The 21,097-nt window shown below is 50.7% G+C and overlaps 8 protein-coding genes across 8 annotated transcripts; 4 read left to right on the top strand and 4 right to left on the bottom strand.

Moving 5' to 3' along the window:
- Positions 1-590: 590 nt before the first annotated feature.
- NCS57_00931000 (FAD-binding PCMH-type domain-containing protein) lies at positions 591-2,433 on the top strand (the record flags this gene model as incomplete). Its single annotated transcript, XM_053059088.1, has 2 exons — positions 591-674; positions 727-2,433. 2 exons carry the CDS (start codon positions 591-593, stop codon positions 2,431-2,433), a joined length of 1,791 nt encoding a protein of 596 aa, XP_052911159.1.
- A 3,087-nt stretch (positions 2,434-5,520) lies between these two features.
- NCS57_00930900 (uncharacterized protein) lies at positions 5,521-6,544 on the top strand (the record flags this gene model as incomplete). The annotated part of the gene is made up of 4 exons (XM_053059087.1): positions 5,521-5,562; positions 5,614-5,703; positions 5,750-5,965; positions 6,044-6,544. The coding sequence occupies 4 exons, from the start codon at positions 5,521-5,523 to the stop codon at positions 6,542-6,544; spliced, it is 849 nt and encodes a 282-aa protein (XP_052911158.1).
- A 371-nt stretch (positions 6,545-6,915) lies between these two features.
- On the bottom strand, positions 6,916-9,351 carry NCS57_00930800 (uncharacterized protein; the record flags this gene model as incomplete). Its single annotated transcript, XM_053059086.1, has 5 exons — positions 6,916-7,489; positions 7,545-8,084; positions 8,141-8,678; positions 8,736-9,041; positions 9,105-9,351. The coding sequence occupies 5 exons, from the start codon at positions 9,349-9,351 to the stop codon at positions 6,916-6,918; spliced, it is 2,205 nt and encodes a 734-aa protein (XP_052911157.1).
- A 552-nt stretch (positions 9,352-9,903) lies between these two features.
- Positions 9,904-11,925, top strand: NCS57_00930700 (Leuk-A4-hydro-C domain-containing protein; the record flags this gene model as incomplete). The annotated part of the gene is made up of 6 exons (XM_053059085.1): positions 9,904-10,221; positions 10,280-10,364; positions 10,416-10,644; positions 10,698-10,815; positions 10,883-11,374; positions 11,431-11,925. The coding sequence occupies 6 exons, from the start codon at positions 9,904-9,906 to the stop codon at positions 11,923-11,925; spliced, it is 1,737 nt and encodes a 578-aa protein (XP_052911156.1).
- Positions 11,926-12,541: 616 nt separating this feature from the next.
- NCS57_00930600 (M20-dimer domain-containing protein) lies at positions 12,542-14,363 on the bottom strand (the record flags this gene model as incomplete). The annotated part of the gene is made up of 8 exons (XM_053059084.1): positions 12,542-12,614; positions 12,673-12,694; positions 12,755-12,849; positions 12,900-13,226; positions 13,285-14,066; positions 14,120-14,187; positions 14,250-14,281; positions 14,338-14,363. The coding sequence occupies 8 exons, from the start codon at positions 14,361-14,363 to the stop codon at positions 12,542-12,544; spliced, it is 1,425 nt and encodes a 474-aa protein (XP_052911155.1).
- Positions 14,364-14,714: 351 nt separating this feature from the next.
- On the top strand, positions 14,715-15,867 carry NCS57_00930500 (uncharacterized protein; the record flags this gene model as incomplete). Its single annotated transcript, XM_053059083.1, has 3 exons — positions 14,715-15,595; positions 15,647-15,731; positions 15,790-15,867. The coding sequence occupies 3 exons, from the start codon at positions 14,715-14,717 to the stop codon at positions 15,865-15,867; spliced, it is 1,044 nt and encodes a 347-aa protein (XP_052911154.1).
- Positions 15,868-16,441: 574 nt separating this feature from the next.
- NCS57_00930400 (Branched-chain-amino-acid aminotransferase) lies at positions 16,442-17,799 on the bottom strand (the record flags this gene model as incomplete). Its single annotated transcript, XM_053059082.1, has 3 exons — positions 16,442-16,624; positions 16,681-17,439; positions 17,506-17,799. 3 exons carry the CDS (start codon positions 17,797-17,799, stop codon positions 16,442-16,444), a joined length of 1,236 nt encoding a protein of 411 aa, XP_052911153.1.
- A 563-nt stretch (positions 17,800-18,362) lies between these two features.
- NCS57_00930300 (Zn(2)-C6 fungal-type domain-containing protein) lies at positions 18,363-20,600 on the bottom strand (the record flags this gene model as incomplete). Its single annotated transcript, XM_053059081.1, has 2 exons — positions 18,363-20,444; positions 20,493-20,600. The coding sequence occupies 2 exons, from the start codon at positions 20,598-20,600 to the stop codon at positions 18,363-18,365; spliced, it is 2,190 nt and encodes a 729-aa protein (XP_052911152.1).
- Positions 20,601-21,097: the final 497 nt, after the last annotated feature.

Below are 21,097 nucleotides of genomic sequence, written 5' to 3'. Positions count from 1 at the left end.
GTAGTAGGGTTGGCGTAGCTTAAAAGTTTATCGTAATAGTGACCACTTACGTCTCAGTGCGATATAGCCTCGGCTGAGGGATTTGCGAGTTAACATCAGTTACTAGCGACTGATAAGGAAGAAAGGTAAAAAGAAGATCGACCCAAAGTAATCCTGTAATTTGAGGTTGGAATGAGAGCAAAGAATACGTTGCCTAAATACTTCCATCTAGCGATATTTAATTTCTATTATCACTCTTAGAGTTATCTCTAACCGATCCCCGCGCCCACATGCCTTGTTTTCCTAACCCTGGCGTGGTTGAGCGACCTCTAGACATCTCGAGCCAAAACTGTGGTCGTACAGGGTGGCTGCACATGCTGCTCTCTGACGGACATGGGTTCTTGCATTGAATTTTCGCCCTGCATTAGGATAAGCCGCCTTATACTCGATCGAGATCCTTGGCGGGTCATCAATTCCTACGTTGGACAATGAGGGGTTGATCCTTGCATGAGTTGAAACACGCCTCCGCATCTGTGTCGCATAAATTTGCCTTTCTCCCCAGCATTTTCCCCCACGTTCTCATAGGCAACCCCGTCAGCTCTTTTGTGAGAATGTTCTACAGTTCCTTGCTGGTCATATTGGTCACCGTTTCAACTGTCGTTCGGGGCCAAGACCAATCGCCTCGATGCAGATGCGTGAGTGCAACCACAAGCTAAGAGAGAATGCGTTACTGAGTGTTCAATCTAGGTCCCTGGTCAAAGTTGCTGGCCGTCGGATGTCGAATGGAAATCGTTCAATCGTCTGGTGGGCGGAACTCTCATCAAGACGGAGCCAGTAGCACAATCATGTTATCCAGGCGACACCCAGGACCTCGACAAGTGCGCCTATGTGAACAAGATGTGGACAGACCAGGATTTTCAGACCTCCCATCCCATTGGTAGGCCTTATCCTTACAACATAACCTGTGCCCCAGTCGACTACGCTGCTGGACAAGAGCCCACCACATGCACTCTCGGCTCGCTTCCAGTTTACGCCGTCCACGCTACATGTCGTGCGCAGATCCGCTCTACGCTTCTGTATGCTCGCCGACGCAACATTCGCCTTGTGATTTCTGGCACAGGGCATGATCTTCTCGGTCGGTCTGACGGGTATGGTGGTCTTGAACTTTGGCTGCACGACTTCAAGAACGGCATCAAGTTCCAAGAGACGTATAGTTCGGAAAATAAGTGTACTAGGTCTGGCTGGAAGGGAAGCTCCATCAAAATCGACGGTGTCTACCAATGGCGCGATGTCAACAAAGTCGCTAAAGAGAACAACGTCATCGCTGTCGGTGGAGGCTCCGTCTCACCTGGCGCCATCGGAGGGTGGGCATCTGGAGGTGGCCACGGGCCAGCAACGAGGAATTATGGTCTCGGTGCTGACCAGATCCTTGAGGCTGAGGTCATGCTCGCTGATGGAAGAGTCGTTACCTGCAACCACTGCGAAAATACTGACCTTTTCCGAGCCCTTCGTGGAGGCGGGCCAGGCTACGGAATTACTCTCAGTAGCACCATCAAAGCTCACCCCAACATCGATGTTGTTACCGCCCATCATCTGCAGCTTGCTCCCCTGGAAAAGACGGAGAACAATTCAGACCTTCTGGACGCTATTTCAGTATTGCTGCAGATGCTTCCCGATCTCAACGACGCTGGCTTCTCGGGATATGGTTTCTGGTTTCGTAATTTCCCTGCCGTCTTTGTTGGGAATGCGACATCGGGTTATTCTCACGGCTTTTGGACGATCGGTACTGGCAAAGATGAAGCTGAGAAGGCCTGGGCTCCTGTGAGCAAAGCTCTGTCCAAGTTTGAGGACAAGCTTTTCATCAACGAGAGTTGGGCAAGCTATACCGATTACTGGTCCTTCTACAACGCTGAGTCGGGACTCCATGATCCCGCAGGAGACACTGCGATTTTGACCTCGAGACTGATCAACCGCGAGTCTTTGAAGGACTACACCAGAGTACGCGATGCTGTCGAAGTCATCAGCGGAAAGCCTAACGAGTTCCACTCAAACGTTATCCTGCTTGTCTCTGGCGGACAAGTTTTCAAGGACGCCAAGGACAACACATCTGGTCTGAACCCGGCCTGGCGCAAATCGCACTATGCTCTCATCTCTGGAACTGGCATCTCAAAGACTGCTAGTCTCGCAGAGCGAAACCGAGCCAACTACGACACAACATTTGTCAAGGGTGCGGCGCTGAAGAAGCTCGCACCTGAGACTGGCACTTATATGAATGAAGGGGACCGCCACGATCCTGATTTCAAGGCGTCCTTTTATGGAGAATTCTACGACGTTCATTTGAAGACGAAGCGCAAGTATGATCCATCCAATGTGTTTTACTGTCCAACATGTGTTGGGTCTGATGTCTTTGTTGAACGACCTGATGGGCCGTTGTGCAAGGCGGAGGGTGATTAAAAGGCGTTCACTTTGTACTGCTTTGTTATTACTTGTGGTACTTTTCTTTCATGTAAAAGACCTTATTGACCACAGTACAAAGAGTATAATTCTTGTGGATTTAATGTCTGTGTTTATTGTTCCTACGGCAACAAAGTAAACCGAACTGGCTCAAACACCGACTGCAGTGAGATGAAAGTGCCAGGAGATTCGCGCTGAACTGGCAGGGCGTAATCTCAGTGAAGGAGGTTGATGCATCCCAGTTGATGAAAGGCCCCCTGACCCTCATTATCTCGTTGTATCTAGAGCCTAAGCCTCTTTGAATGCAATGCAAAGAAAGTCCTCATCGCCATCCTTCGCCTCCAGGGTCTGCACTGAGTCATCTTCGTTCTCCTCGGCGATCTCTAGCAGATCCAAAGCCGTACTGGTCCCGGCTGCTACTTCTGCCTCTTTTCCTGACTGCTGGTCGATATTCAGGAAAGCTGCTTTGGGAGCATAGACGTCTGCCTCAACTCGCCTCTTCCACCACCCCTTTCGAGCGATGACGTGGAGCTGATAGGCAAAGATAATATCGCTGCCTGACTGCAAAGATTCTCCGGTACTTTTAGAGCTTGAAGCGCTGAAATCCGCGCCTGCGCCCACTTCTTCGGTTATAGGGATGCCAGCGCCGAGGCTGCTTTCTCGCGTGGAGGTTGCGCTTTTGTTGAGACGAAACCCTTTAGCAATCTTCAACCCTGTAATCATGTACACAGGTGCAGTCCCAGACAGTCCGGACTCTATAACCGCCTTAACCTTTGGCTCTCCAGCGCGCAATTCCGCCTCTTCGTCTGATAGGTCTTGTTTTAGGCGCATCGTCTCCAGGCTATCCATAGTATACTCGGACAGCACAGCCCTGCTCACCCCACCTCCGACTTTGGCATTGGCAGTTTGCAGGAACTGCGCCCAGACGCTACCATTGAGTGATTTGCTGCTCTCTCGGGTGAAAGAACAGTCGAAGTCGGTGTGCGTAGCAGTGAGCGGGGGTTCCACAGGAGAGCTGAGAGGCTTCGTAGGGCGGAACGGATCAGCGATGATGCTGCCGATACGGATTGGGCCATCGAGCTCGAGAGTGAAATTGGGAGCCAGGAGATAGGTTCTGAGAGCCATATTGTCCAGGAACGGGAGTGTGAGCGTCTAGTTCAGTGTCCGGTCCTCTGGGAAGTTGTGAGGAATCCAGGGACGACTATGACGGTGGGCGGGGTTGTTGTATGTGTCAGGCTGAGATTCGACGTGGCGTACTGTTATCCAATCACTCGTTAAGCGCGTTAGAGAGATCGTGGGGCGCAGGAAGGCGTAACCAGTCAAGTAGGTTGCGAAAGTTGTGCCTATCAAACCAAGCACGACAGAACAGCTGACGTAGTTCCCAGTCCAGATTTTGCATATAGCCATGCATTCATTCTATATAACTAAGAAAGTCTTAGTGCGTCTATTATAAGAGCATTACGTTGTGTGTCTCTGTGCTCCTCCCTAAAGAAATCATGCGGGTAAATGTAGTAATGCTTCTCCGTACTTGTCGAGACAGTTTCCTGAGCACTGAGTCCATGCCGTTCTGTTTCCAGAGCTTCTCTATCAGTAGTTCTGGGCCGAACTGCCAAGATCCATGACCAAGGCACACATACATCAATACCATGGCCGCAATTCCAGCTGCTATGGGAGTTGCCATTGACACGCCCGTCTCATAAACCTCCCCGTCGTGCTTGCTCAGCCCAGCTCCAGGAACGTCTGTCCCCAGTGTGCCAAAGACATGTGCCCCAGAGTAATTCGCGGCAGGGTTAAACTCCTGGAAAGCACCTTTATGGTCAGTTGCTCGGATGGATATGACGTTGGGGTGCCGAGCCGGGAACATTTCTGTCTGATTTGCTCCATCATTTGCTGTAGCAGCGAAGAAAAGGATTCGGCCGTCTCGATCATGCATTGCTCTGTGGATAGCATTGCTTACGACTGGTCTTCCCTCTACATAGGGTTCTTCTGGGAACCCAAACGACATGGACACGATGTCTGCATTCCCTTGCAGGGGGTCAGTTGCCCACTTGATGGCCTTGTCCATAGTTAGCCCAGGTCCAGAAATAACTGAGAATAGCTTCGGCCTCTTACGTCCGCAATTCGGGATGCTGAGTAGGTATCTGCGAAAACTGTACATTGAATTTTGTTTGCTGATGGATGCGTGATTAGCATAGAGACAGAGCTTCTTGAGGATCTGTCATCCAAACAGCTGTATCAGCGTGCAATGGATCTCGTTGAACACGAAACTATGGTGATACCGTACACTACACCCCATGGCCATCGGTACATCCTTCGCGTACTCAACCCGGACGAAATATATCTCGGGGAGTCTCTCGTCGGCGATGACGGTGATATTGTCTTGACTTTGATGACCTGGTATCGAAATCGGCTAACAATTATACGCAATATACCCGGTACAACTTCAATTTTGGATGAGGCCTACACCCAACTCCTAAAGGGCACATCGAGTTTGGAAAGGCTCGAGTTCGTTGAGCTGGGGAATTTATCTCAGCTCTGGTCGAGGCTTGTGCTCACTATAAAGTAGCGGAATATAGACTAATTATGTTACGGATTGTGAGGACTAGGCTACCGACATGGATGGCTTGTATTGTGCTGTATTCTCTTTGGAGGCGGCTCGCTCACGCGATATCCTTTGAACCTATCGATAGGGTCTATTCTCACACCATCTTCTGCAAGCCACGCACCACGTCATTGATGATATGTTCCAAGGTGGTTGCCTGCTCTTTGACTCTTTGTAATTCAAGTGGGGCGACATGGATCCCCTGCAAGAGACCCCTGTTTCTTCCCGAGCCATCCTGTACGAAATGTACGGGTATCCCCAAGTTTGTCAAAGCCCCTCCTCGCTGCCCTTTTGTCCATCACTTACCCTGCGCGCACTGTGAATGTGTGCCAAAGATGAGCTATTTACATGGTGCGGTACAGTGTGAATCAGAGCATCATGGACAACAAAGCTCGTCACCGGTATAAATCGGCAACAATTTGTTGCTGCAAAACTCTCCTCAAGACCCCGAGATTGAATTGAGCACCCACGGTCACCATTTCGCAATGTCCAAGAACGAACCCAAGTTCAAATCCGAGATTCAGCGGGTATTTGCCCAATCCATCCTTCTTGTTAGCACATGTTAACTACCTGAACAGATGATGTATATCGCCGGCGAAACCCAGGACCCCTCGGTCGAGACGATCGCTGTAGTTGAAGAAATCATTCGAGACCAAGTTGTCTTAATGGTACGTATTGCCTCCTTGCAATGGGCGCCTGCTAAATATCTACCAGCTAACCACTGCCAACGAACTTGCATCCAGCCGCGGCGCGCGCTTCATCTCTAATGCAGACCTATTCTTCCAGATCCGACATGACCAAGTGAGGCTGGGAAGACTCATGAACCTTCTCCGATGGAACAGGCTCCGCCTCAAGAGCAAAGCGGAAAGTGACAAGGGAGATGCGGAACTCGCAGCAGTCCAGGATCTGGCGGAGGTCCTCGAAGTCCCTGTCCAAAAGGATAAAAAGAACCAATAGCGTCCAAAACTGACCCTGCCGTGGGACGTCGAATCCTACTTTTCCGTGCAGCTGCCCGAGGTTGAAGAGCCAGAGGGTCTACTTTCTGGATCTAACCAGGCGACTGTCGAAAGGCTCCGTCGCGCAGACCGGATAACAAGAAGGATGACTGCAAAGGAGTATACGAGATGGGCCGAGTCCCGCCGCCGGGCATCCTTCAGCTATCGCAAAAAACAGAAATTCCGCGAATGGTCTGGCCTAGGCGTCATAGCCGAAACCGAGCCCAAGCACGACTGTCTGGACATCCTCAGCTTCCTGGCATGTGACATGGTAGAGAGGTTGACCGAGATGGCCCTGGCCATTCAGGAGAACGAGCTGCAGCGGAAGGATGGAGGATCCAAGTCTTCGGTGAACAAAGTCCACGAGGGGCTTTTTACGACTGACGATACTGAGAGAGAAGCTGTTGGTGTTGAACACGTGAGACAGGCTTTCCAGGTCACGCAGTTGAAGGCCCAGAAGAAGCGGCCAAGGCTGCACGGGGGCTCGGAGAAGGGTGGGCTACAATTGATCTAGACGATTAGTAAGGGTTTAGCTAGTAGAGGTGCTTTTGCGATTTTAATAGACTGTACTCTATCCTCGCGTATATGAAACTTGAGTGACTATTAACCCAATCGGCCCAGGTCCTAAGGCTAGAATGTGAGGACTGGTCCAATAATACCTGTGTTTAAGCAGGCCAGCATTTATTAAACTTGGGGGATTATCTACTAGACTAGCCTAAGGCTACCTCTTGAGGTTTATAGCGTCCTAGACAAAGGTTAAAGGTCATTGTTAAATGCCTTGACAGACGGACAGGCACCCGCCGTTAGGAACTTGTTATACCACGAAAGAAATACATGCCACCACTATCTCGCCCCTCATAGATACATACATACAAAATATTACAATCAACACATTCCGGCAGGGCAGCCAATTCCGGTGCCGGCTTGAACGCCCGCGATGGCAACAATCGCGTTGATGACACCTCCAATGCCCTCGCCCGCGATCATACCAGATAGAACAGAAAAGAGATACTCCTCGTAACTAGCCGGTCGGAGCCTCTTCCAGAGCAACGCGATGATAGCCCCAATCATCATGGCTGTTCCGATGCAAGGTTGCGGAATGACCATCATCAGACCAAGCGTCATAAAGTTTGGCAAGTAGAGGCGGTACTTTTGTCGTTCCTTCACCAGGTAGAAGTGCTTCACAATAGTTACCAGGCAGCCAACAACTGTGATGCAGATGGCAAAGATGCCAGATGACTTGGGGATGGGGAGAGTTGGGCTTGTTGCTGCGATGGTGGCTGCTCTCCACGCGGATACAGATGGGGCCGAGAAAGCACACGTCTCGGCTGTAATGTCTAGGATGCAAGGATAGGCCGATGCAAAGACCAGGAAAATGGCTGGTGCGAGGAAGATGGCAACGCCGCTTCCGAGCAGCTGGGCTATCCACTGTGCTCGAGGAGGCGTTCTGAGAAGGAATCTGTTAAACGGTTAGCCTCCCGCCACTCTGTAGAATCGCAATCATGACCACTAACCCAACTCTGAAATCGGCCGTCAGATCGGTTGCCTGGTTCGCTACACCGGCCGCAACGGCACCGCCCAGGGAGTTGAGAGTCTGAGCCTTGGCCAGAGTCCAACTATCTCCACGAGTCATGCCTCCAAGGACCAGCTGAGAAGACTTTGCGATAGCTGTAAGGGGTGTCATGTCTGTCATTCCGGTGCTCAGAATGGCCAATACAGTCAGAATGACTGCCATGATGATGGAAACGATGGTCATGGACAAGGGCATTCCCCATTGTAAGCCACAGCTGAGGCAGGTTACAATGATCGATAGAACCAGGCCGCTGATCCACATCCATGGCTTAATAGCCTGTGACTCGTCCGTTGTGTCGTCGGATCTATCGTCATATGATTCGGAGCAGCGCTCGACCCACGTGGCTTTGATGCCAACGGCCCGACAGGCTGAGCAGATGGAGGCGCATACTCTGTGGGCCAGGACCTTGGCGGCAATACAGAGGAGTCGATACTGACAGAGGACCTCGACAATGGAAACCGCCACCATCAGGAGAACTCCACTAGAATAGTATAAGAATATGATAATAGAAGGAGAAGGTGATGGTAGGGAACTTACGGCCAAAGAAGCCAGTACCGCGGACTAGGCTTGTTAACAGGGTCTTCCAGGTTCATGCTCATGTAAGTCGTAAACTCCTCCCATGGACCAGTGTAGTCTGGGCCCATGATCTTGACACCGCTGGCCACCCCAGTACGGACTAGGACAGGTCCAATGATGCCCCAACTGATGACAGCGCCGGCAAACATAGACGCGGCTGTGTTGGTGCCAACCATCATGCCGGAGCCGATGATGGCAGGTGTCCATTCAAGAAACCAACCCCAGTTCTCAACAAAGATGGCTGAGTTGTTGTGACCACCCCAGATGAAGAACCACGTAAAGACGTGCCAGTCCCAGAGAATGCCAGGGGCGAAGTTGGAAGCGACTCTTAGAACCAGAGCTGCCACAAACGCAATACCGAGCATCTTGACCTTTTTCATCGCTGCGGTTTCACCGGCTGCTGCGATATGAATGGATTGAATCGTTGTGGCGGTCGCAGTAGCGGTAGGGAAGACAAGGTTGAGAGCTCTGGACAATTGAATGATGAACAGTCTTCTGACTATGTGCAATTGGGTCAGTACCTAGGTAGTAGAAGCAGCCAAAGACCTTGACTTACACGGCGTAGCAAAGAAGAACCCTACGTAAGCAAGACCAAGAGTGAAGAGAACAATTCTCCCATAATCTGCCGTTGGGGTGTGCAGCAGGTCCATCTGGTACAGAGCCGGGATAGCACTGGTAAAGACAGTGCTGAGGCCACCAGCAGCTGTGGCACTTGTCTGAATGATTGCATTCTCCTTCGGTCCGAAGGCTCCTCCAAGAATTGGGATCGACTCGGAGAAGGCTTTACTCAAGCTCTTGACGACGGCAAAGCCAACGATGGCGCCGAAGAGATTTGCGGGAAAGGTTATGCCCATTCGTAGGCCTAAGGGTTGAACAAAATACGTTAGAAGGTTATGTCTAGGCTTGCACGGTTTCATGAACATACCGAGATAAACATTGGCTGCATTGACGATTCCTCCTAGGAGGACACCCACAAAGACACTGCGAGTCCGGAGGATGCGGCGACCCGCCTCCAGACTCTCGAGTGTTTCATCGATGGGAAAAGGCATGAACAAGTCTTCCTCGGTCAGAAGAACCTCTCCCGGCATGGCGATTGAATGACTTCCGTCGCCTTCGTCAGGAGAGACTTTGTCATTGACGCTGTCAACGGTTGCCGTCTTGGTCGGCTCCATGATGGAACTCAGTGTAGAATCGTGAAGCTGGAACTGTTTGCTAGCCGGCTGAGGCTATCGACTTGGCTTTTGATCAGTCAATTCAAGTTGACTGAAGCACTTGTTATATCGTCGATGCCTCTTCGTACTCGACCCCATGATTCAACCACGCGATCGCGTCGTCTCGATTATCTCTGCTGGTTGTTGGAACTAGCGGCGTTCGCGCCCCTTGCTATTCCTCGGCGATAAGAGATAAGTTATGTTCTTATCTCTCGGCATGAACTAAACTGGAGCCGGCTAGTGTCTCCTGTCACCGGGGGCCTGGTTCAAAGTTTGTCGAGAATTTCCTCAAGCGGTGAAAAGGAACGACGAGAACGCGGGGTATCGAGCTAACTCAGTCAGGCGATTTTTGATTAACGTTGGCTTACGTCTTTGAGTTTGTAATTGCTGCCTCATGAGAGAATCGTGCTCCGATTCAAGGCGAGTCTGGGTATATCTTGTGAAGTCATGGTTGCTTTTCACCCAAACTTAGTGACAAGTCATCGACCCTGTGAACCCTCCTTGTCCTCCACCATGTGTCAATCTCACGCCCTCGACGTCAACACCAACTCCAATTTCCACCACGTGGTCACCAAGCATACTAAGTTGCAGTTGGCAGTCGAATTTGATCGAAAGATCTTAACAGGAAGCGCAATCACTACCCTAGAGCCTCTCAAAGCTGAAGGTCTGGACACTGTCATTCTCGACACCAGTTACCTCAGCATCCTCAGGGTAAGTGTGGACGGGGAACAAGTCCAATGGCAGCTGGGTCAAAGCACAGATCAGAACGGTCGTCCACTTATTGTGCAGCTGGGTCGCAGCTACACTCAGGGTGAGACCTTTGAGCTCGAGGTATGTTCTCTTAGAGGGGAGATTGTGAAATACATGATGGCGACTCACGACCCAACAGATTCACTTTGAGACTACCAACCAATGCACCGGTCTCCAATGGTTCAGTCCCGAGCAGACTGATGACAAGTTGTACCCCTTCTTGTGTTTGTTCACCTCACATCATAACCATACAAGCCATAGCTTACAGTCTCCAGTTTCTCAAGGAGAGCCCGTCCACGCACGCTCCATTTTCCCTTGTCAGGACACTCCTTCTGTCAAAACAACGTTTGACATAACCATCTCCTCCCCATTGCCAGTTGTTGCGAGTGGTATCCCTCAACATGATCTTCTCTTTCCTCCTGTTTCCAACATGGCGGAGACGAAGGAGTACAAGTTTCAGCAAGATGTTCCCACCTCTAACTACCTGTTTGCCATCGCTAGCGGGTAGGTAGTTTCCAGGCTCAAAGCAGTTCTCACCGCTAACACCGCCTTCTCAGCAACCTATCTGGAGCAAAGATTGGCAAGATGAGCTATCTGTACTCCGCGCCATCGAGCTTAGAAGCAGCTGTGGCTGAGCTTCAACCCGACATTGACGCAATTATTGATGCTGCCGAGGTGAGATCACGGTAAAATGGTTGGATCTTGGTATAACAGAGATGGCTAATGCAGTTGCCTGACACAGAACCTCATTTTCACGAACCCCTGGCCGTTATACAACCTCGTCATCCTCCCCAAATCCTTCCACCTTGGCGGAATGGAAAACCCCGTCTTCAACTTCTACAGCGCCACCGTCATTTCTGGTGACCGGGAGAACATCTCTGTCGTCGCGCACGAGTTTGCGCACAACTTTAGCGGCAACCTAGTGACAAACTCGTCCTGGGAGCATTTCTGGCTCAACGAAGGTTGGACTGTTTACACCGAGCGTGAGATCCTGCGTCAAATCAAGGGCGAAAAAGCAGCCGTATTTGAGGCCATCGTCGGCTGGAACGAGCTCGTCTATGGCATCGAGTCGTATGGAGGCAGTGAGAGCCCAGAGACGAGCTTGGTCTTGGACCTTCAGGGCAAGCGGCCAGATGATGTCATGTCCAAGATCTCGTATGAGAAGGGGTATACGTTTCTGTGCTTCTTGGAGAAGTTGGTTGGACGCGAGAAGTGGATGCCCTTTATCCCGCACGTAAGTTCATCCAACCCCTTCCCTCAACCTCGCAGGGTCAAACTAACTGGTGTCAGTATTTCAGAAAATTCTCACGAGCAACTCTGGACTCGGATACCTTCAAGACTACACTCTTGGAATTTTTCTCCCAGGACGCTGCCGCGACAGAAGCCCTTAACTCCATCAACTGGGACGAATGGTATCACAAGCCTGGCTTGCCCCTGAAGCCCGACTTCCACTCTCTAGAGTATGATGAATGTCTCCGTCTTGCGCAGGAGTGGGTCGACATGACTCCTGACTCAGCTACCTCGGTCTCTGCTATCGATGTCAACGGCTGGGGCGCAGGCCAGCTGAACGTGTTTCTGGATGCCCTTCTGGATTCGCCGACACCCATCACTTTGGACTCTTCCCAGCTTCTTGGCACCCTGTATGGCCTAAGAAAGTCGACAAACTTCGAAGTACTGTCACGGTATCTCCGAGTCGGCTTGAAGGCCGGTGACCGAGGCCTGTTCGAGGATACTGAGGTCTTTCTGGGTGAGACCGGGCGCATGAAGTTTGTCAGACCGCTGTAAGTCGAATAGTTCCCACTCATGGCGACGTGACACTGATTGTTTCCAGGTTCGAATGTTTGCAAAATCTGGATAAAGAGTTTGCAAACAAAGTATTTCACAAGTATGAAAGGTTTTACCATCCAACTTGTATTCGCCTGTTGGAGAAAGTGCTTGGGATTACGGCATGATGTGAGACTGTTGAAGACGTCGGGCTGTATGTAGCATGGAAGAGAAAACATGATTAGGGCAAACATCTTAGCTCCTGCTACTCCGAAGATTATTAAGAAAGCATCTTAAGAAGAGTAAGACTATGAATGAGAGGCATGCAAAGACTTTATGAGAGTATCTCTTAAGACAATTGAGTAACCCTTTAAGAGAGTCAGACCTTCATCGTTTACATCTATACCAGTTGCTACTCTGGCCCATGACCTCTTTTAGATATCATTCGGGAGATAGAAGAAGATCGATATTTTTGGAACCGAATCATACATTGCATATCACAGTGGTGCCAACGATGACAGGAGCTTGAGATCAAAAGATACAGTAGAACGATGACGGATATATTGCAACATACAGCGCACGATGCTTCTGCCGCTTTTCCACTGGCTATAAGAGCATCTCTACTCCCTCTCCAAGCTCAAGCTCGCTTCTCGTGCCATCTAGCAGCTATCTCCCCGAGATATGAGCCGTAGACCTTAATTGCATTAAGACTGTGCACGACTGTTAGCTCTCGGACCTTGGAGGGAGCCTTTTCACTGGAGAACGTACTAATTGATCTTGTCCAGCTTTTCTGCGATCACGATCAATGTGTTAGTGAGATTCAGCGTGATAGTAGTTAGTGGCAACGTACCGTTCACAGAATGGATGCCATCAGTCGGCCTCCCTACTGGGAGCAAGAGAACGTTTTTCTTCAAGACCTTTTTCATGTCCAAAGCGATTGGGATACTATGGCCAGTTAGCAAGATGGCTTTTCTCAGCACTCAGTTAAGACAGACCTGCCACCCTCACAGGTGATTGGAGGAGTAACGCCCCAAGTTCGTTCTATGGCCTTGATCGCTGCTTGATAGTTCCAATGGTCGACGTCTTCGTAGAACCAGTCGCTCTGATGAACGCAGTCAATATAAAGCTCGTTCTTGCTCTGAAGCTGCTTGAATCTCGATTCAATGTGTTGTTGGACCAGCGCGTCTACTTCGCTGGCTTCCATGTGGGGGACTGTCCTGATACTAAACTTCCCGACCAGGGCAGCGGGGATCGAGGTGGTCGCTCCAGGTCCGGGCTTCAAGTTCTCTATGCGATGGAGGCTCAGAGAAGGTTGTCGCCATCTACATATGTGTCAGCCATCTTGACGATCTTGAAAGCCAAGGAGCCGCGCTGGCTTACTTGGAAATTATTGTTTCTGCTTTCGTTGCATAAATGAGTCTACCCCCGACGCCCCCATCCAAGGCTTCTGATGTAAGTGGTAGCTTCTCATAAGATTCTCGCTCTTCGTCCGTAACCTCGAGCACAGCATCATAGACGCCAGGAACGAGCAACTTGCCCTGGGGATCCACGAGAGAGCTCATGATATTGACCATATCAGTCATTGGCTCCGAGATGGCGCCGCCAAAAAGGCCACTGTGAGCATCTTCTTGAGCGCCACGGATGGTGATCCTGTAAAACAGGACTCCCCTAAGACCTCGAGGAATCGTTGGCTGCCTCTTGCTCGCCCAAGCCACATCGGTCAAGCACACGGCATCGACTTCGGAAAGAAACTGGCTTGCTTCCTCTTCAAGGGCAGCGCGGAACCCAACTGAGCCATTCTCCTCCATTCCCTCCAAGAAAAACGCCAGGTTCACCGGGACTTCTTGGTTCGCGTCTTGGAAGGCTTCCAGCATGTTGAGCCAATTCACCAGCGGCCCTTTGTCATCGGAAGTTCCTCTACCGTGCAGAACCTCGTTACTCTCTGTCAGAGTCCATGGGTCATGGTCCCACCCATCTTGCAGACTGGCTGGCTGGACATCGTAATGGCTGTAGACCATGATTGTGGGCTTATCGGGATCATTTCCGAATCGGCCAAGGATCAACGGGGGCAAGTCGAGGTCTGTTCCAGGTTCTTTGCCCAGAGACTTGAGCTGTACTGCAACACCCAGTTCTTTCATCTGATCCATGATCCAGTGGGCCATCTAAACTCGTAATCAGCAACTGCGGCCTTCAGAATCTCGCTAGGTGGGGAAACCTTGATAGTGTCGGCCCTGCGGCCAGCCTCGGAAGATACAGAAGGGATTTCGATTGCATCTCGGAGTCCTGAGTAATTTCGCTACTGTCAGCCTCTCACTCGTTCTTCGGTGGCAAGCAACTGAACTTACTGTCGATGAAGCGACCTTGAAGCTTATCGACGCTGGTTATCTGTCAGCTGCATGCTTCACGTCAACCAAGGGAGAAACAAAGCAGTACCTTTCGCAGAATTTGACGTAGTCCATCTTGATTCGAGAGTGAACCTCCAAGTTCTATACCTAACAACGAGAACTTCTGTATACCTTCGGCATTGTCAAAACACCAGCATCCCACATCACCTTTTATCATGGCTTCTGACTCATTTCTGCCGCGCTCATTGGTCAGACACTCCACCTCCAATCAGCGGCGATCTGAGGAGAACGAAAAATTGCCATATTTGGACATTCTGTACGAGGGCCAATCACGAGCCTTTGGATGGAGACAAGTCGGTTGAAGGAACCTCTCTTGCAAACGGCTTTGGGCTGGGTATATACTGGGGCAAATGGCTTTGCCAGTCTCTGTTATCATGATCCCCCAATTCAATCACTCTGAGCAACATGAGTGCAAAGCCAACAATTCTCGTTATCGGATCACCCGTTGGCCTAGTTGCTGATGAAACCTGGGCCAATTTCACCACCAATTTCAACGTCAAATCTTACGATTTTCCGACCAATGATGACTTCCACGAGTCATTGCGTTCTGGGAGTTGCAAGAATGTCGATGGCATCGTGCGCCTTGGCCTCAATCTACCAGAAGGTTGCGAAAAGGTGTTGATCGGCTGGACGCATCGGGGTCTCGCGCATTTCCCCCCAAGCCTCAAAGTAATTGTCAATTTCGGCCATGGCTACAACGACGAAGCGGTCGATGAGCTTCGTGAGAAAGGGATTACGTTTTTCAACACGACAGGCGGGAGTCAATCCACGGCAGCAGTGGGAATCTATCTCATTGTGGCAGCTTTCCGTAACCTGAGCCGGTATGAGCGGATGCTTCGCCAGGATCAGTTTCTCCCGGCTTTACGAGACTCTGCCAGAAATGCTGTGGACCCTTTTGGGAAAAGCCTCGGCATTATTGGCATGGGCTCTATCGGGGAGACCATTGCGAGGCAAGCAGCTACGTTGGGCATGAAGATTCACTCTATAGACAGGCCAAGCCTGCGCAGTCGGCTTGAGAGTGAAGGAAACTCAGCTACAGGCCTTCCTCCAATCATCCTTCATGATAACCTACTGAATCTCGCACGAGTCGTCGATTGTGTTCTGCTGTCATGTCCCTACTCAGCTGCAACCCACCATCTTCTCTGTAAAGAGGTGTTTGCAGAGATGAAGAAGGGCGCCAGGATCATCAACATCGCTAGGGGACTCTGCATTGACGAGGAGGCACTCTGCGATGCCATTGAGGAAGGCATCGTGGGTGGTGCAGGGCTGGACGTTCACCATGACGAGTAAGCACCCAAATCGCTGTCGCGCGAACATGATCTAACAATTTTTTCAAGGCCAAAGGTTAATCCTAGACTACTGGGCTACGACTGTGTGACATTGTTGCCGCATGTTGGGGGTTTAACAAACGATTCAATGAAGGTATGTCGCATCTGTCCCTCAGCTCATACATGTCTGTCTTTATACTGACTATAACTAGAATCATGCTGAGCTTGCTTTGAACCATATCGTAAACTATTTCTCTGTCGAATCTGCAGGCTCTGGTCCAGTTGCGTAGTTTGTGCGGTGTTTTGGCCGGTTGAAGGTTGGATGGTGGACATGGCCATGAGGAGTATAAGCTTGAAAGATGCTCGAAGAAATCGGGTTCACTTAGACACTGTTCGGCTATTCTTAGACCATTATAAATGAAAAGCTCCAAGAGATATCAAGACGAATTCACGATGGATGAGGATGCCTTGTGGTGCTTGGTTCATTTGGTGTGCCAGTTGTCCGCCCCCTTTCATGTGTAGGGTAGGTAGGCAGCCGAATAACAAGAAGAGTCATCATTATTCGTCAATGTCCTGTGGGAATGCATTGATAGTCACTAAACTGCGACTATTTTTCATCTCTCTAGATCAAATGATGCTACCTTTTTATTAGCCATATCTGACTTCACCGTCTTGACTGATAGGGTTCACAAGCCTGGTCCAAAATAGTCTGTATATCAGGCCAACCAAATTATCCTTAATGTTAGATATTTTATTCCACTCATACACTTGGCGACGTCAATTTTAGAGTACTCTAATTGGAATTGATAAAAGCTTTGCAATGTTTCTGATATTACACTGAACCCAGCTCTCGTCTGAACGTGCTTACTCCTCAATGACATGACCCCATTCATGTTCAACACGCCCATAAATGATGTCTTCTAGCCAAGACTTGATCTTTGTGGAATACTGGCACAAAGGAGTCTTTGTGCCGGCGCTTGTAACCGTCATAGGGAAAGACACGTCTGCGTCATCGTACCGAATGCATGAAACCGGAGTTATGAACATCTGCAAAGTGTCAGTCCGGCTGAGAATCACTCTCGAGCGTTGGGGTGCAAACTTACTGCAGTTCCACTGACAAAACATTCAACAAGACGGCCGTCAGAGTGAGCCTCCGCGATCTCATCCATAGTCAAAGGTCGCTCGACAACCTCCAGCGGCTCGAGGTCAGACCATTGGGATGCAGTGTCCTTCGCCAGCCTCTCCCTGGCGATTTCCAAGACACTCTGTCGAGTTACACCGGGAAGAATGACTCCGGTATCGAGGGAACTTGTAACTAGTTCCAGCTGTTGTGTGTCTTTTCTTTTCCAGATGACAAAGAAGTTGCTCGCCCCCGCCTCTGTCACGTACTTCTCGGGTCCGAAGAGCCAGAGGGTCTGACCGCATCCCTTCTCACGAGCCCTGCCATGTGCCGCCATAGCTGGTCCGTAGCTAGCACCCACCTTGGCATTGCCAAAGCCTCCAGGCCAAGCGCGGATAATATCGGAACTACTAGCCAGTAGCTTGACCCCAGGGTGCGGCGCCTTGGAAGCTTGTGGGAACAAGGCTGCGAAAAGAAAGAAGAGTGCCTCAGCTGGGACGCTGATTCCCAGTGCCTCACCACTTCCAATCATAGCTGGTCGTAGGTAGAGATTGGTACCAGGCTCTGGCAACCAACGGGGACACTCGGTCGCCACGTAGTTAGTTATGACATCAAGAAGTCCCTGGGGGCTGAATGATGGAAGGGCCACTCTAGCGTTAGACCTGAGCATGCGGGCACAGTTGAGCTGAGGTCGGAATAGGCGGAGCTTGTTGTCGTAGCCACGGTACACCTTCATGCCTTCCTACGGTCTTTGTTAGCAAGCTTCGAACATCCGAAAGAGAAACCTTGGCTGGGATATGAAACTTACGAAGGTCTCAGTAGCATAATGCAGGACGCTTGCGGTGGGTTCAAGTGAAATCTTGCCGTAGGGCACCATCTCTGCATTTTCCCAGCCATTCTCTGCAGTCCAGCGCACCTTCACCATATGAGCGGTGGTGGCCTTCTGCGTGAATCTCACAGGGTCATCGGCAGCCGGAACTGGACCCTGTTCACATTCTGGAACAAGGTCTCTGTACATTCCCTTTGAGCTGAGCTCACCAAGCTTCGGCTGAGAAGCCAGGGCTGAAGCCTCTGGGGGAGTTGCGATGGCGCTGGGGCTCATGATTGTCGCTATTGTTCCGAAAATGCAAAGTATGTATCAAGTGGGCGATGTAGAGGTCGTCTTATCTCGAACTGGGCGCACAGTAGTTGAGTGGCAGCGTGAGGGAAGTATTGAGCTTTATGCAATCCACAACCCGACTTGGCTAGGGCTCCCAGAAGTTCACACCCCAGGTCCATCGTGTTTATTGCCGGATTGGGTATCTGGGTACGATGCGCTTTTTCTGCGGCTCCATAGGTGGCAATCAACCACTGGAACCACACATAGCACAGGACGTTTTCTACGATAGTCATCACGTCACTGACTTCAACGTCCTTTAGGTGGGGAGTATCAGATGCCAAACATCACAGGTAGCCAATTGCCCCCATGATTGATCCGTCAATAGGGACGTCTAAGGAACCATGCTGTGGGAGAACCCAAAAGCATTGATGCCATACAGAATGGTTGTCAAGATGAAGCTACCAACATAATGATTCCCTACACATTCCAAGTGATCTATATCGTTACTTACAAGCGACTTAATGAGTCCACCATAGAAAAATCTCTGGTCTTATTTCACGAATACATCATGGGATTTCTACAAAGTCGATACTCCAGCCACGTGCACAACGGGAGTAGATCTCTACCGAGAAACGGTCCGATCCGTCATCGTGGTCCTGCGGTATACTATTCTCCTCCAGGTCAACCATTCTTACTTTTATGACTTCCCAGCCAAGCCTCGACCCTCGTTGGCTGTACTCTTGATCAATGTACTCAAGCAGCCTATGAGCATGGCGCACATTCCATATCCCTTCTCTGTCCCGTGGAAACTGAGAGATCCAGTCTTTGATCCACGCCTTTGCTGCTTGGTCGTCGGACGAGTAGTAAGCGTTCATTAATGCAGGAACCATTCCGTGACCGTAGGCGTTGCTGGCGGCACAGACAGAGCTAGACACACCAGCTGCGAGACGACAAGCAACAAGAATAAGCTTGCGTCCGTTCTCCGGAAGCTTTCGTCTCACTCCAGGTGAATACTTCATTTCAAGCCTCACCAGTGACACCAGGTAGTGCATGAAGCTAGTGGCAGCCTTGGCTGGGTTGGCAGCGCGGCTCAGCGTCAAGGGGCGAATGATCAATATCGAGCCATCTTCGCTCAACTTCCATGGGTCGGCATCTACCTCATCTGCAGACGGCACATCACGGTCAGCCAGAGACCGCCGCCATGCTTTCAGCTCATCGATAAGGCTTCGTGCTTGCGCGCGCCAGTGACTATCAAGTTGAGGACTTGTCCGGCATTCTTCTTCAAACTCACCCACTCTAGGCAAGATGTAGAGTAGCCGATCAAACGAGTCCGTCGAAGTTCTCAGAGATGTTCCGAGCATTGCTGATACGTTTGAAGTTGCAAGGCTATGGCAAGCAGTATATGATCGATCGAAGATTTCCAGGTAAGCGGCAATGCGGGAGAACGAGCGAATGATGGACTTCCCAACAGGTAGTTCGCCAACTTGAGAGACGTTGTGGGATAGATATGTCACAGCAGCATGGCTATGCACGTACCAGAGCTTTATTTGCCCCCGGTTGAGCTCAAAATTGGCAAGCAGAAGCAAAGTGGCAAGCCATGCGATGGTGTTTTGGCCCCTACCAGGCGCATCAATCGTGGCAATACCATCGCTCAAATGCGCTGACCGCATGTAACCGAGAGCGTCGACAAAGTGATCTAACGCGTGTAGGGCAGCGCAGTCGGCAACCACCTTGGACACAGAAGATGATTGGGACATGTGAAGGGCGGATAATGCCAGGGCGGCGTGAAAGAAGCCCTTGTCCAACCCACCGATGCCTAGGACATCACGAACCCCAAGGACAGAGAGGAGGCCCGATAATGAAGGGTCACACAGATGATGATAGTATATCATGTCCTGTGGGAACTTTGCCGCTTCAAACAGACCTGGTGGTGCAACTGACGACGGTTCAGGCTCTTGGACAACGGTTGGAAACCCACACCAACTTGTGTCGGTCTGTTGGTCGGTCCACTCGCTCGAGGCCGGAGAGTTTTGAATGATTGGGAAAATCGCTTCGATTCCCGTGATTTCAAGTCGAGCGGGGTGTGGTGTCGAGCCAGGTCGTTGCTGCTCGGGGCTGTCAACAAGAGGGAACCTCTCGAGCTGTGTCTCGACAAGAGCAGGCACTGCTTCATGGCTGGATGCTGGACTTGTGGTGGCGTCGATGAGGCCATGGTCTTGGGAGGCTCGAATTGAGGCGACTGGGGGGTTGAGAAAGGGTTCCACGGCAAGAGGAGGCGAGGTTGCAGAGTTGTCGACAACTCTTTGTTGAGCTTCAGGGTCTGTTTGATGACTCTCATTTGGATCGATGTCCTGGACAATTGACGGGGCATCGTCTCCAGGCACGATGGATTGTGGAGACGACTCTATTTCGCCTGCGCAAGGGAGTAGCGAAGTCGACAGCCGGCCAGTGTCTGGCGGAGGAGTTGGATGGGTCGACGCCTGCCCTTGATCATCTCCGAGTCTTGGGGTCCCTGGCGCCTCGTTTGCCGTCTGTGGAGACGCCTTGTCTCTTTCATTCCTCTGGTGCTTGTTCCTCAACAAGTCAGTCTGGTCTCTGAACCTGAATCGAGTAACGTAGCCCCCGCATTGTAGCCGGAGCCGGGTACACTGATTGATGTGAGTGAATGGCGCAAGACAGAGAGTACGGGGTCTTACATTGGAACAGTGTGGTTTGGCCTCATCACACTTGAGGCGACGTGCCCGGCAAGTAACGCATCCGCTACGTTTTCTCGAGGCCACGTTTCGCTTTCGAGGCATATGCATTATCGCTTGCTGGATGAAATGTCTCCGTTTTGTAATGCATCATCTAGAACTCGGCAGGCATGAGGATTGGACTACCCCTGTTGGTGATGCCCCAGGAGGAGGTTGAAGAGACCGTGGTGGAGATGGATACTAACTACATTAGGCAGTTTTATACGAGCATGATAACGATAGCTTAGACACGTTTTGCACTGAGTCATGCTCGTGTTATGAGTGGGCAGATCTTGGTAGACACCGATTGGCCGAGTAGATAAGCCCACTCACACATCGCTCTCTCTTTTCTTACTCTTTCACAGGTAGAACCCAGGTCCATACGAGGTAAACGAGGCCGATGTTAACTGACACTAGTAGCTTTATCGAAGTCCATTTAGTAATTAAACTATCGCAGTTACTTGAGAGATATTCATGTTCTCTACGCCGGGGTCGGCTCTTTGACGCTGCCTTTGTGCCTTTGTAGAGGTGAACCTTTTCACGTATGCTTTGTTTCTTGGTAGTTAGAC

Source organism: Fusarium keratoplasticum, chromosome 7 (assembly GCF_025433545.1).
Source record: "Fusarium keratoplasticum isolate Fu6.1 chromosome 7, whole genome shotgun sequence".
In the NCBI taxonomy this organism is placed as follows: Eukaryota; Fungi; Ascomycota; class Sordariomycetes; order Hypocreales; family Nectriaceae; genus Fusarium; species Fusarium keratoplasticum.
Note: the sequence above shows the minus strand (reverse complement) of the source record. Positions and strands in the feature narration are given on the sequence as shown.